Source organism: Myripristis murdjan, chromosome 23 (genome assembly GCF_902150065.1).
Source record: "Myripristis murdjan chromosome 23, fMyrMur1.1, whole genome shotgun sequence".
NCBI classification, from domain to species: domain Eukaryota; kingdom Metazoa; phylum Chordata; class Actinopteri; order Holocentriformes; family Holocentridae; genus Myripristis; species Myripristis murdjan.
In genome coordinates this window covers 17552623-17564676 of record NC_044002.1, presented here as the reverse complement: position 1 = coordinate 17564676, position 12054 = coordinate 17552623, and the positions used below count along the sequence as shown (strand labels likewise).

Here is a 12054-nt window from a genome sequence, read left to right as displayed (position 1 = left end):
TCCTTGTCAGGGCTGCATAACCTGAATATACATTGAGATCCTGCACTCCCTTTCTGTCTCTTCCTTCATTCTTTTGATTTTGTTATTTCTATCCTCCCAGCTTTTACTGCTTGTTGCCTTCAATGCTTTTGGAAGAATGAGTTTATTGATTTTTTCAAATTAAACTGTGCTTCAGCTATTTCTGTCTGTTTGACAGTTTTTTTTTTTTTTTTTTTTATTAAGGTACTGCTATGGAGACACATTTACTCTTAGAGCTCAGCTGTGTTGCCAGTGTTTCTGTTCTGAGGAGCATATTGTCTGTTGTCACTCATGAACTCATAAATGGGTAAACCTGCTTCCTTTGAGCTCAAAATATAGAGCAGGGACTAGGTATGGGTTGAGTAAGTTTCTCACTTTGGCAGCACTGCTATTCAAACACAAACCAAGTGCTAAACAACCAGAGAGAGAATCTTCATCAGCAGCTCATATTCCTTTAGCTCCCATCAAAAATAAATGTATATGTGTTCTGGTGTGCTCGTTTTATGAGTTTAATGAAGGGAACCACTTGCACCAGTAGTGGTTCTTGTCCGCTTTAAGTACCTACCAGTATCACTCTTAAATATCTGTTGTTTTTATGTCTAATATGACTGCGTGGTTGTTTTCATAAGTCTGTGTGCTTGGTGTGTGCAAGCAAATATGTGCAGGCATTCCTGATTTGCACCACACATTTATTTTCCTTCCTCCTCCAATATTCATGTGTCTCTTTAGTCAGGGACAATAGACTGAGAGGAAATACTGCTGGATCTACTGGCCAGCCTTAGAAAGCCCTGATATCTGAATCCACTCGATGCTGGAGGCTGACTGACAGACAAGGAGGAAGAGTGGCGCAGAGGGTGCAGAGGTCGGGGGGTTGAGCATGGAGGAGGTGCTGTACATGGATGGAAAGAAGAGAAGTGAAAGTCGCTGAGAGGATAGCAAATGCAGGCAAAGGCTGGGCCTTTTTTTTTTTAAAAATATTATCAGTTTTGTTGTTTCATCAAATTTGCTCCCACTTCCAAAACATTTTTTCCCCTGTAACTTCACTTGTTGAATTAATGCACAATTTGCTATATGTACAGCCATGTAAAAGGCATGGCATGTTCTTGCTCCACATCTCACTCAAAAGAATGGGAATTTTGACATGAAAATAACTAACAAAGAAATAGAGATGCATCGGGTGCAAATTTGGAAATAAAGAGACAAAATAAAGTGACGCAAATGTAGGGTCATGAAGAGGCCTTTTAAATCTCTCAAAATGCTCTCTGCTCAGATCGTGCTGAAATGGTACACTCTTTCATAGAAACATCATAACCAGCTCTGCGATTGTTGACCCATGCCACATTGTATCGGACCATGTAACCTAGGTTTTTTTAATTGGCTGCAGCTGTAGATGCAGGAATAATAAGAGAGGGGGTGTTTTAATGTTGAGAAATTGCAGCACTAGCAATACCACTGGCCCAAGATAGAGGCTACTATCATCTTATTACACTGTTTACGCCTGGAAGTGTATATCTTAAGTAGACAGACACCTCCAGTGGGGTATTGATTTATGGATTTGTCAGTATGGTATATGTATGGAAATACTGACTTCATGGTCTGTTGTTCTTCATTAATATGAGATTTGACTCACTGAACACACATTGACAACATGGCTGTTGGAGCAGTTGATGGAAACTGTTTGCCTCGGTTGACTCAAAAACAAGCAGTTCTAATCAGTGTGATGATAAAATACATCTCTTGGCAGCAAAACAGCGATCATGATGATGAGCCGTGATCGAGTGTGAGGGTGATGAGTATTAAAGAAATGGTCGACAACAACTCCCGGCACTGGTGAATCATATTGATGTTGGCATTCTTACTGATGGTAAAGATGACATTGTTGGTGGTGGAGCTGATGATGATGATGATGATGATGATGATGATGATATATAGAATGGTGGGATTTGATGGTGGTGAAGATTGTATTGATGATGATAGTGTGATGACTCCAGTTTTGATGGTAACAGCATTCTTGATAATGATAATGATGGTGATTTATAATGATGACAAAATACAAAAATAGTGGTGATTCCTTTTTTTTTTTTTTTAAGAGAAAACGTATGAGAAAAAGATGTTCAGTGCTGCTTTTGAATGGGTTATTTTTTTGTCTTTTAGTCATACAATACATAATGCCCTTTTCATACTACACATAGCCCTGGTCTAAGACTTTCAGTTTGCCCTGGGCTCACAGTCACTTTCACACTTGCAAAATGTGGGATATCCCCAGTCATTTACCCAGGGTGAAGTTGGGGAGTCCCTGAAAAGTCCGGGGTAAGGTGTGAGGTGTGAATTGATGCTAAAACTGAAACAGTGGAATGTTTATTGTACAATCAAAACTGTGCCTAAGCAGTTCTGAAGATGTTATACCTGGACTTTGTTTTTCAAGTGTCAAATCCTTAACTCTGGGGTCATTGTAGCCTAGGACTAGGTTAGCCTAAGAAATGCAGGTGTGAAAAGGTGCCATATAATATACATTGTACACTGTTAAAACACTACTTCGTTGGTTTAAACCCTTTAGGATGTTGGTTATCTTGTTTCTGTTGCCCCCCAACTTCTTCTTGATCTGAAATAGATTTTGACCAGGTTTGTGGAGCACCTTCGGCATCACTGTTGTATGAAAAGCACTAAATAAATAAAATTCGACCCGCTGATGCACAATATCTGTATTGTGTTATGTCTTCCAGAGGAGGAGCTGAGGAAGCTGCGGGAAGAGACCAATGTTGACTCTCTGCGGCAGGAGCTGGAGAGAGAGCGAGGCAAGAGGATAGACCTGGAGCAGAAGATGAATGAGGTGCTCAAGACCAGGTAAGAGAGAGAGGGGGAGGGAGAGCGAAGAAAAGGGGACAAGGCGATAAGAGATGAGCAAAATCGCATGAAATGGAAAGTTGTAATGAGGGGGAAGGGCCAAGAGAAAGAGGTGAAAATGACATTGCACTTTCTACATCTCAACTTAACTTACTTACTTGTGATGGTCATGTCAGATGGTTTTGTGTGTGTGTGTGTGGTGTGTGGTGTGTGTGTGTGTGTGTGTGTGTGTGTGTGTGTGTGGCAGTCCCAGTGCATCCAAGGTCTCTGGTATAAATAGAGGCAGCATGGTTAGGCGGGGAATTCCACAAGGAGGTGTGTGTGTGTTGTGTTTGAGAAAGAGATGGAAAGAGAGAGCGGGAGGGAGAGAACAGACACAAGTCATGCGCCAGCCTATATAGCCAAACTCCGGCTGTGACACAGTAGCTATGTCGGTGTCAGGAAAAGCCTGTGTCTCTTGGCACCACTTGAGCCACCCTTCAACCCTGGGTGTGCATATACGAGTGTGTTTGTGTGAGACTGTGTGTGTGTGTCTGATCAGATGACATTTCTATCCCTGCTAATGGGAAATTCCACTGCAGCTCTCCAAGTGATTAGCAGCACAGAAACACAGCCTCAGGACTGTCAGAGAGACAGTTGAGGGTTTTTTAAGAAGCTGAACCAATTTATCCTGATCTGGGAGATTTCCTAGTTCATTCACGGTCAGCCGCATCAAGCTGGATAAACCTGAGGGAGGGAACTGTCCCCTCACCAAAGTGCCCATGAGCAAGGCACTTAATACCACAAAGCTTTTGCAGAGCTGCTTGGTGGTTAGGTGTGATTGTATCTAACTGGGACAAGCTCGATTTTTGCCTGTGAATCCTTTGTGAAATATGTTTGGAAAGGCTGAACGATATTGAAATTATTGTAACAGATATTGCAAATGCAATATGGTTCACGATTTTAGTGGAAATGCATTTTGTTTTGCAAAATAATTGTAATTTTCACCAAAAACAGCTATTAAAATGATTACGTCATTGTTGGTGGGGACTGTACCAAACATGTTTTCTTACATCTGGACAATACCATTTGTAGGCAAGAGAATCTTTGTAGCACCAAAAAGCTTGTTTATAATGTTATTTTTTCCTCACATTTTATCTTTATCAAAAAAATTGCAGCTCATATGTTTTGGATGTTGCACCTCACTATACTGCAATTTCAATAATGTTTTGATTAATTGTTTGACCCTAATGGAAGCAGCAAATTTTGCCTTCATGTTAGAAACAAATTTTGTCATGATTGGTTGGAAAAATGGTTCAATTTCACTGCACAACAGTGGCTTTGAAAGTTCAGAAATATTCAATGTATAATGTTGAATGAAAATATGAAATATATGTCCACCATTAGTAGAGAGTAAATGACAATAATAAATTGGCCAGCACTAATCAGTTCTGTGAAGAGAGACATTCAGGGAGATTTTTTAATAATGTTGATGCTTGACAGTTGAACATAAATATGAAACAAGGCTGCTGTGAAAGAGAATGCATGCTTAGGCAACTTTTCTTGGGTAAATTAAGGTCAGAAATAGACATATAGCCTATACTTTTTTTGAGATATTGGCTGAATGTGCTTGCATTTGTTAGCAATGTAGGCTGTCTTCCTCTCACTCTCTCTGATGTTTCGATTTGTCCAAAAAAAAACAGTTGTGCATGTATTGACTTTAAGCATATTACCAAGCAACTTCTGGGCATTGTAACACTGAGATTATTGATTTTAGCAAAGGCAGATTGACACTGATGAACTTGTTTCTCTCCACATTCTCTCTTCTTTCTCTCTGCCTCTCTTCCTTCTGCTGCAGTTTGTCCAAAAGGCTCTTCATTCTCTCGCAGCAGTCGTTGATTTATTTGAGACGGCACCTCTGGATGTTCTGACATATGAACATATTGTGAAGCACCTGCTGTGAGACTGATGACATTAATAGCTGTAGAGAAGTGACACTGACGCTGACAAGCCTTTCTTTCTCTTCCTCTCTCTCTCAGGTTGGAGGACTCCCCACCACAGCCTCCCCGAAAACAGCAGTCGCCCTCCAGCAACGGCACAGGTAAGAGCCTAGAGGGAGACAGAGAGAGAGATTGAGAGCGAGAGAGAACCAGAGTGGAAAGAGATGGATCTTTCCCTGACTTATTTTCTATCCTCTGAAAAAAAAAAAAAAAAAAAAGCCCCCCTATCCGCTAAAACCACACACACCCCACGCAGCCACCAGCTTCCAGCCATCCTTGACATAACAAGTCTTAATTGGACTACAGCCAATTAGAGAAAGAGGGAGAGGGAGATGGAGAGAGGGAGAGAGAGAGGGAGAGGGAGTTTTGGGGCTACTGAAAGGAAGTGAGTAGGGAGATGACGTCTGCCAAGTGTGGGGGTGAATCAAGAGGGTAGACTGTGTGTGTGTCTGTGTGTCTGTGTGTGTGTGTGTGTGTGTGTGTGTTTTTATGTGCAATGGAGTGTGTGATGAGAAGGGTGTCGGAAGTGCAGATGGGCTATTCTAGGAAGCATGGCAGACTGTGTGTGTATTTTGGAGATTCCTCTAGGCAGCAGGACTGTGTGCGCGCACATACACACACACATACATACTGAGGCATCCACACTGATGTGCTTTGGTTTTAAACGAATCATTTTTGGTACATTTGTGCCTAGCATCCACACTATGCCGTCATATTCAAACACCTTAGTCATGTGATGCATGTTTTCAGGCGTGTTAGTATAGATGTAGATTATTTCTGATGCAGTGCTGAAGCGCTTGTGTGGACACAGATTATTTTAGTGTCAAAATGTCATTTTAACATGCCTCAGTGTGGATGTATATTCCCTCCATAATGGTATAACATGGAGAAAAGCTTGAGAAAAGGCAATAGAGCAAACAGTGTTTATATACAAAACGTCCTCTGGTATGGATGCTAATTGTCCTCATTACGACAAACAAACACTGCTAACATCAGTGCCACCGGTGTGTGTGCGCTCATTTTTAGTGTGTGTGACTGTGTGTACATCTGTGAGGGAAGAGGGAGCTCATTAGCACAGAATAGTCAGATGGCATCTCTGAAATGTGTGTGTTTGTGTTTTTCAGTTAAATAACAGACTTTTGACTTCTAGTGCCCTGATGACTTCTATGTGTCTGGTTTCAGGTGTCGAGAGAGAGAGAGAGAAAGAAAGAGAGAGAGTAATTGAGAGAGAGCAAGGGGGGGTGGGGGGCTAATTTTGGAAAATGGGTTAAGTTTGTAGATCACCTCATCTAGGGCAGACACGCCTGTGGTGTGAAAGTGTTGGAGGTGTGTGAGTGTCAGTGTGTTTTCAGGATGGATCGGGGCTCTGTGTGTATTTGTGTGTGTGTTTGGACACATTGGGGTGGATGGGAGCACAGCAGGAAAGGGACAGATTGTACTGAAAGGTAAGAGAGTGAGTAATTTAGGCTAATGGGACTGTGGTGACCGTGAATTAAAATGGTTCCTAACTACTAGTTATGCAGCATGCCTATACGCAGTATATCTGTCTCTAACAGGGGTGCAACGATTCATTTGTTGCATTTTTAAAGAACTGTGAATTGAATCACTCACTGTTCTTTAATTTATATATACCTATATATATATATATATATATAAATGAATAAAAATTAAATGTCCTGTTGTCTGCTCTTTGACATTTCAGAAGAAAAAGGATAGTCTTACATTATTGCCTGTTTTCTTTAAATGGATGTAAACTTGTCTAAAATACTTGAATCATTGATTCAAATCACAATTCACAAACTCAAATTAGATAGAATTGTTACAAAATCATTCTTAAATTAAAAATTCTTAAATTAAAAATGAAATCATTTTTCAATTCAGCTAGTGAATGGTGAATCAAGCTGAATTGATGTTTAGCAAAAAAATACAGAAATCACACCTGTACTCTGTATTTCCCTATTTTTTAATCAGTTATTCACAGAATAGTCATCAGCAGGTAGCTGCTTTAGTTTCTGTAAAACTGGAGCCATACAAGAACTGTCACTTTGTCTTAATTATAATTATAGTGTTTATTCAACGTAAAAGGAAATTTCACTGTATGTGCAGCCTCTTTGTTCAGTTTTACAATAATACAGTTTTACACATTCATTCATATAAGAAGAAAGTTAAGGTTTTTGGGAAGAAAGTTTATTAAAAGCTGTTTTTGTAGGCGAACCATGTGTGATTGTCGATGGTATTGGTGAAAGAGATTACGCCAATATCACCAGTGCAATTTGTGTCTCTTGCAGAACAGCATACTTGTTGGAAATAGAGGCAATTTGGTGAACTGATTATGATCTCCAATTCAAATCTGTCTAGATAATGTTTTTTCCTACTCATGTATGCTTTGTGCTTCTTGTCCCGTTGTACCCAACTTCTCCATTGCACACACACACACACCCCTTCAGATAAACAGCAGAAAGAGACGTGGAGCTCACGGCTGCAGAAGTGGCTGTACGAGCGCTTTGGGGTTTACATCGAAGACTTCCGCTTCCAGCCGGAGGAGAGCACCGTGGAGGCCGAGGAACCGCTAAGTGCTAAAAGGTGGGGGCTCTTCTGGAACAGAACATGGAGTTTGTGTCCTCAAATATTGATTCTTGGTTGTCCAACCAGCTGTTGAGTAAGTTTTTTTCACTATTAGCAAGGCTAGACAGCGGCTAGAGAGTAAAGATGCTTGACAACCAGGCAAAGCACTTACCCAAGTATTTAAACAGTGTTCCTGTAGCAAGGAATTGGTATGTATATATTTCTTCTATATCTTGTTTTTTTAATGTAATACCTAAATTGAAACTTAAGTCAGCCACTATATTAAAAAATAAATATCAGTATACAAGACCAAGTAAAAACAGTAGAAAGGTTCTGCATCATGAAGGAGGAAATGTAGAAGCAAAAAGAGCAAACTACGTAATAAAAGAAGTAAATTAATTAAATTAAAATAAGAAAATTAGAACTGTCTTGGGCTGCACTGAATTCAGTGTTGTATATAAAATAAATTTCTAAATATAGAAAAAAAATAGATTTTGGTTGAATATTACATATGATCATTTTTTAAAGTCATTTTTGCCTCATGTATTCGATACGCATGGGTAACAAATGGAAGGGTTGAGGGGTTTAAGATTCATGTTGTGTTTTCCAGGTCCTATTTTGTCAGTCGGTCCATAGTGTCTAGTCAAGGAGGATTACCTCAAAAACTAAGTATCAAAATATGTAAAATAAAATGACATCAGGAAGGAGGTAATTGGTTGAGTGTTGTATTTCTAAAACGACTTAGGAACCTTTATCGAGGAAAATAAACAGATTGCTGTTAGAATATAATGGTGTAGATGATACAGCACAGAAAACACCAAGAGTTGATGGTAATTTAATAATTTAGTTTCCATAGTCATGTTATGGTACAAATGTTAAGAGCTCCCAAGCACTCCTATGGTTTTTGCTTCCTTTCCCATCAAATTTGTGGTGTTTGACACAGCTGTGACTCACGTTTTCTTTGGATTGGAGAGAATCGATTTTTGGACCTTGAATGCACATTACAAAAAATAAGCACAAACGCATGCCATTGTGCCTACCTGTGAGGGGGCTGCTCACTGTGAGCAGACTTGGGTTTGTTTGGACGACACACATCAATAGGTGGTTTGCTGGATGAAGTGTGTTCAGATCAGCCTGTTATTGTGGCAGGGAGGACAGAGTGAGGATGAGTGAGTCATGCTAGTCTGTTGAAGGCCACAGTGTCACCATCTCCATTTGCACGAAGGAACATTTTCTTTATGTGTGTGTGTGTCTGTAGTGTATATGTATGTGCGTGTACTGTTTGTGACTTTTTATGTGCATTTCTGTGCGTTCTGACCTTTTACTTTTTGTGTTTCCACCCCCATCTAGGTTGACAGAAAACATGAGGCGACTCAGTGAGTACAGATAAACACACACACACACACACACACACAAAATAACAGTACAGCTTGTTAGATCACCCTGTTACTGCCAGCATTTTTAGGCCAAAGGCTGTTTTTGGTCAATATGTCATCAGCATGTTGGACAGTGAGTGAGATGAGATGAGTGTGTATGATGTCTGCTTCTATCTTCTATCGTTTGTTTTTAGCTCTGTAGACATTATTAAATGCTGTAATGCTTCAACCAAACTAGGGTTGGTTGTTAAATTAGTAGAGTTTGAATTTCCACAATTCAAAATACCTTTCGTCTTTGAATGAACACTCAAGTCAGTATTGGTTTTCTGTTTAACATCGAATTATTTCACTGGCTTTTCATTGACAAAGTAGAACTCATTTTCACCATTAGAAATTCACCTCACTGAGAAAAAGGAAATGAGTTGTCATTGAATGAATACTTGTACGTTTTAATGCCTGGAAATATTGACACCAAAAAAAGTACAATATCAATATCAATATGTATTAGTCCTAACAGAAACTAACTCTTTCCCACTGCTTGTGTTGTTTCAGAACGAGGAGCCAGACCTGTCACCAATTTCTTAAGGAACCTCTCCGCCTTATCTAATTGGCACTCTGTCTACACCTCAGCTATTGCCTTCATTGTGAGCACACATTTTACTTTCCTAATCTGTTACACAATATTCCATTAGAGGCCTGCCTTGCATTTCCTGCTGCACTTATAGGTATCAGTGTTGTATATGCAGCATGCTGTACATTTCTGGTAATTCTGTATTGATAGATTAAATCAAAAGTTTATTTGTCACATCATCATACAGGTCCATTGTGTAGTTAAATGATTCGTTTCCATCTCCAGTAACAGTGCTTCATGCAGTTAGACCTAAATTAGGGCAAAGCAACATTAAGAAATTAAAAGATTATTAAAGACTTGATATGTTTAAGAAAAGATTAATTGTATACAGTATGACATAAGCATGGTCATAGTGCACACTGCATGCATTGAGTTTGCTAATCTCCAGTGTTATTGTAGACAAACCACAGGAGGATGTGTAAATATCTTCCAAGCCAATGCGCCTTTGCACATTAACGCTTGACAGTGAGATAAAATAAACAGCCAGGTAATTTCACCGCCACAATGAAGAGTTGTATTTATTCTGCCGAAGGTCCTCAAAGGCCTAACCAAATCTCCATCAGTGTTCACACTGAGTGATTCTGATGAATCATCTTCATCCCGTTGATTGTGGCCATATGTCTCAGTATCCAGAGATGATCCCACTTGAGCACTGAAGTGGGAGACTATAATAATTTAGCGTCTCTCACTGCTGATATCACTCAGAGATGAGTGGTGCAAGCCAGTGCCAGGAAAGAAGAGAAAACAAATGAATAAATAAATAAAAAGCCACTGTCACCATGGGGATTTTTTTATACTGTTCTCGTCTTTTTCTTCATACCTGATGCACAAAATCCACAGATGATTTTTAAGTAGAGATCTGTTGAATGTGAAAATCAAAAAAACAAAAACTGGAGCATGGTTATTTATGCTTATAAGCCACTGTAGTGGAAGTGACAGTTAAAGTATAATTTGAAACCAGTACCACCACAGCAAAACAATAAATTTTCTGTGTTTTGTCAGGGCAGAAGAAGTGATAATCCTGCAGTGTTTAATTTTGTTGTCAGTCCTCCAGTGTGGTGGCTCATCCCTCGTCATCACTGGGAGCAACTCTCCAAATATTCCATAACGGGACTCTATTGTTTTCAGTTGCTGAAAATATTATCAGCAAACCAGAGTAGACTGAGCTAATCTGTGTTGTGCTCTGTTTCCTCCTGGCTCCAGATCTACATGAATGCTGCATGGCATGGCTGGGCCATTCCCATGTTCCTCTTCCTAGCTATCCTGCGGTTGTCCTTGAATTACCTCATCGCCAGGTAAAAAACACAGTTCTCTCCACTGGACACTGGTATATCGTATGGATGCAGTCATTATATCTCTTTTTATTACTATCATTGCTCCGCTGGAATAAGAATAGGAGCAATAGTTGGATAAACAACAATTTTATTCACTGTATATGTTTTGTGTTGTAATATGTCAATTTAGAACTATTTTAATGCGTTGGACTACCCATAAAATATATTACAACAACAACAACACTAATAATAATAGTAAACAGTATAATGTGGACCTCTGACCACTGTGTGATCCACACTGAATAATAATTGCATCTTCAGGAACAATCTGTACTCGTTATAATGACCAGATTTCAAAACTTTTACAAATGTGTGTTTTCATGGATGGATGCTGTTACTCTGCTGCACAATCTGATACAAGCAAATGCCTGCCTTTGCCTACGGCTTACGGCTGTTAAATGTCACAGCATCGGGGGGTAGAAGACATGGGAGATGTTTTTGCTCACTCAGAAAGCGATATAACAATTATCAAAAGTCTTTAAAAGTGGGGCATTTGGAGACAAGTAGGAAATCAGGACATATTGGTGTTCTTCAGACATTTGCCTGGGATCTAGCTACAAAATGGGACACTTGGTCACCTCAGTGATGAAGGTTGCACAGATTTGAGAAAGTAACTTTAGAGGTCAGAAGGCGGTTTTGTGTCCTTATTTTATTTGCTGCGTTTCAATAAATGGATTCACATCTTCCTCTTTCTGTCTCAGAGGTTGGAGGATCCAGTGGAGCATTGTGCCTGAGGTTTCTGAACCCGTGGTAAGACTTCCTACTTCCTGTCATGCTACACGCTGTTTCTGTGTGTCAGAGGGAAAAATGTGAAAGAGTAACTGACATCAGGGGAGGAGAATTCATATTTAGTTTCACCAACTGTGTGAAATGCCATTTTGAAACCCAATATGTACCAAGAGCACCAGCCTGCTTGATATCTGATATTTCTGCATTGCTAGAAGGCTTGAATAATTTAACAAAAAAATCCTTATAAAACTGTGAAACCGTAAAGCCATAAATCTCTTTTACTGGCCATTAATGGCTACACATTTTGACAAATAAACTCTGGTTCCTAATAGAAGCATGGCTACATCAAATATTCCCATCAAATCTCAACACTGTTGTGACTCTCCTGCCAATGAAAAGCGCCTTTCTCTGGGCAGCAGTAGTGGGTTTTCCCATCACATCCCACTCACTTCCCCAGGACAGAATCAGCAAACCAGCTAAGATACGATTTAGAGTTTATAATTCTTAAACCAAACCCAGTCAAACTCAAATTGTGTAATCATTCCAACAGGTGTGATCAGGTCAGGCTCACTGCAAAA

The 12054-nt window shown here is 39.7% G+C and overlaps 1 protein-coding gene across 3 annotated transcripts in view; it reads left to right on the top strand.

Moving 5' to 3' along the window:
* Positions 1 to 12054, top strand: part of gramd4a (GRAM domain containing 4a) — a 65766-nt gene that overhangs the window by 38932 nt on the left and 14780 nt on the right. For all 3 annotated transcript variants that reach the window (XM_030045659.1, XM_030045658.1, XM_030045657.1), the window contains 7 exons: positions 2742 to 2862; positions 4881 to 4942; positions 7289 to 7424; positions 8757 to 8782; positions 9335 to 9426; positions 10617 to 10708; positions 11449 to 11497. In XM_030045659.1, the coding sequence (XP_029901519.1) occupies positions 2742 to 2862; positions 4881 to 4942; positions 7289 to 7424; positions 8757 to 8782; positions 9335 to 9426; positions 10617 to 10708; positions 11449 to 11497 (578 nt within the window). The remainder of the gene's footprint in view (positions 1 to 2741; positions 2863 to 4880; positions 4943 to 7288; positions 7425 to 8756; positions 8783 to 9334; positions 9427 to 10616; positions 10709 to 11448; positions 11498 to 12054) is intronic.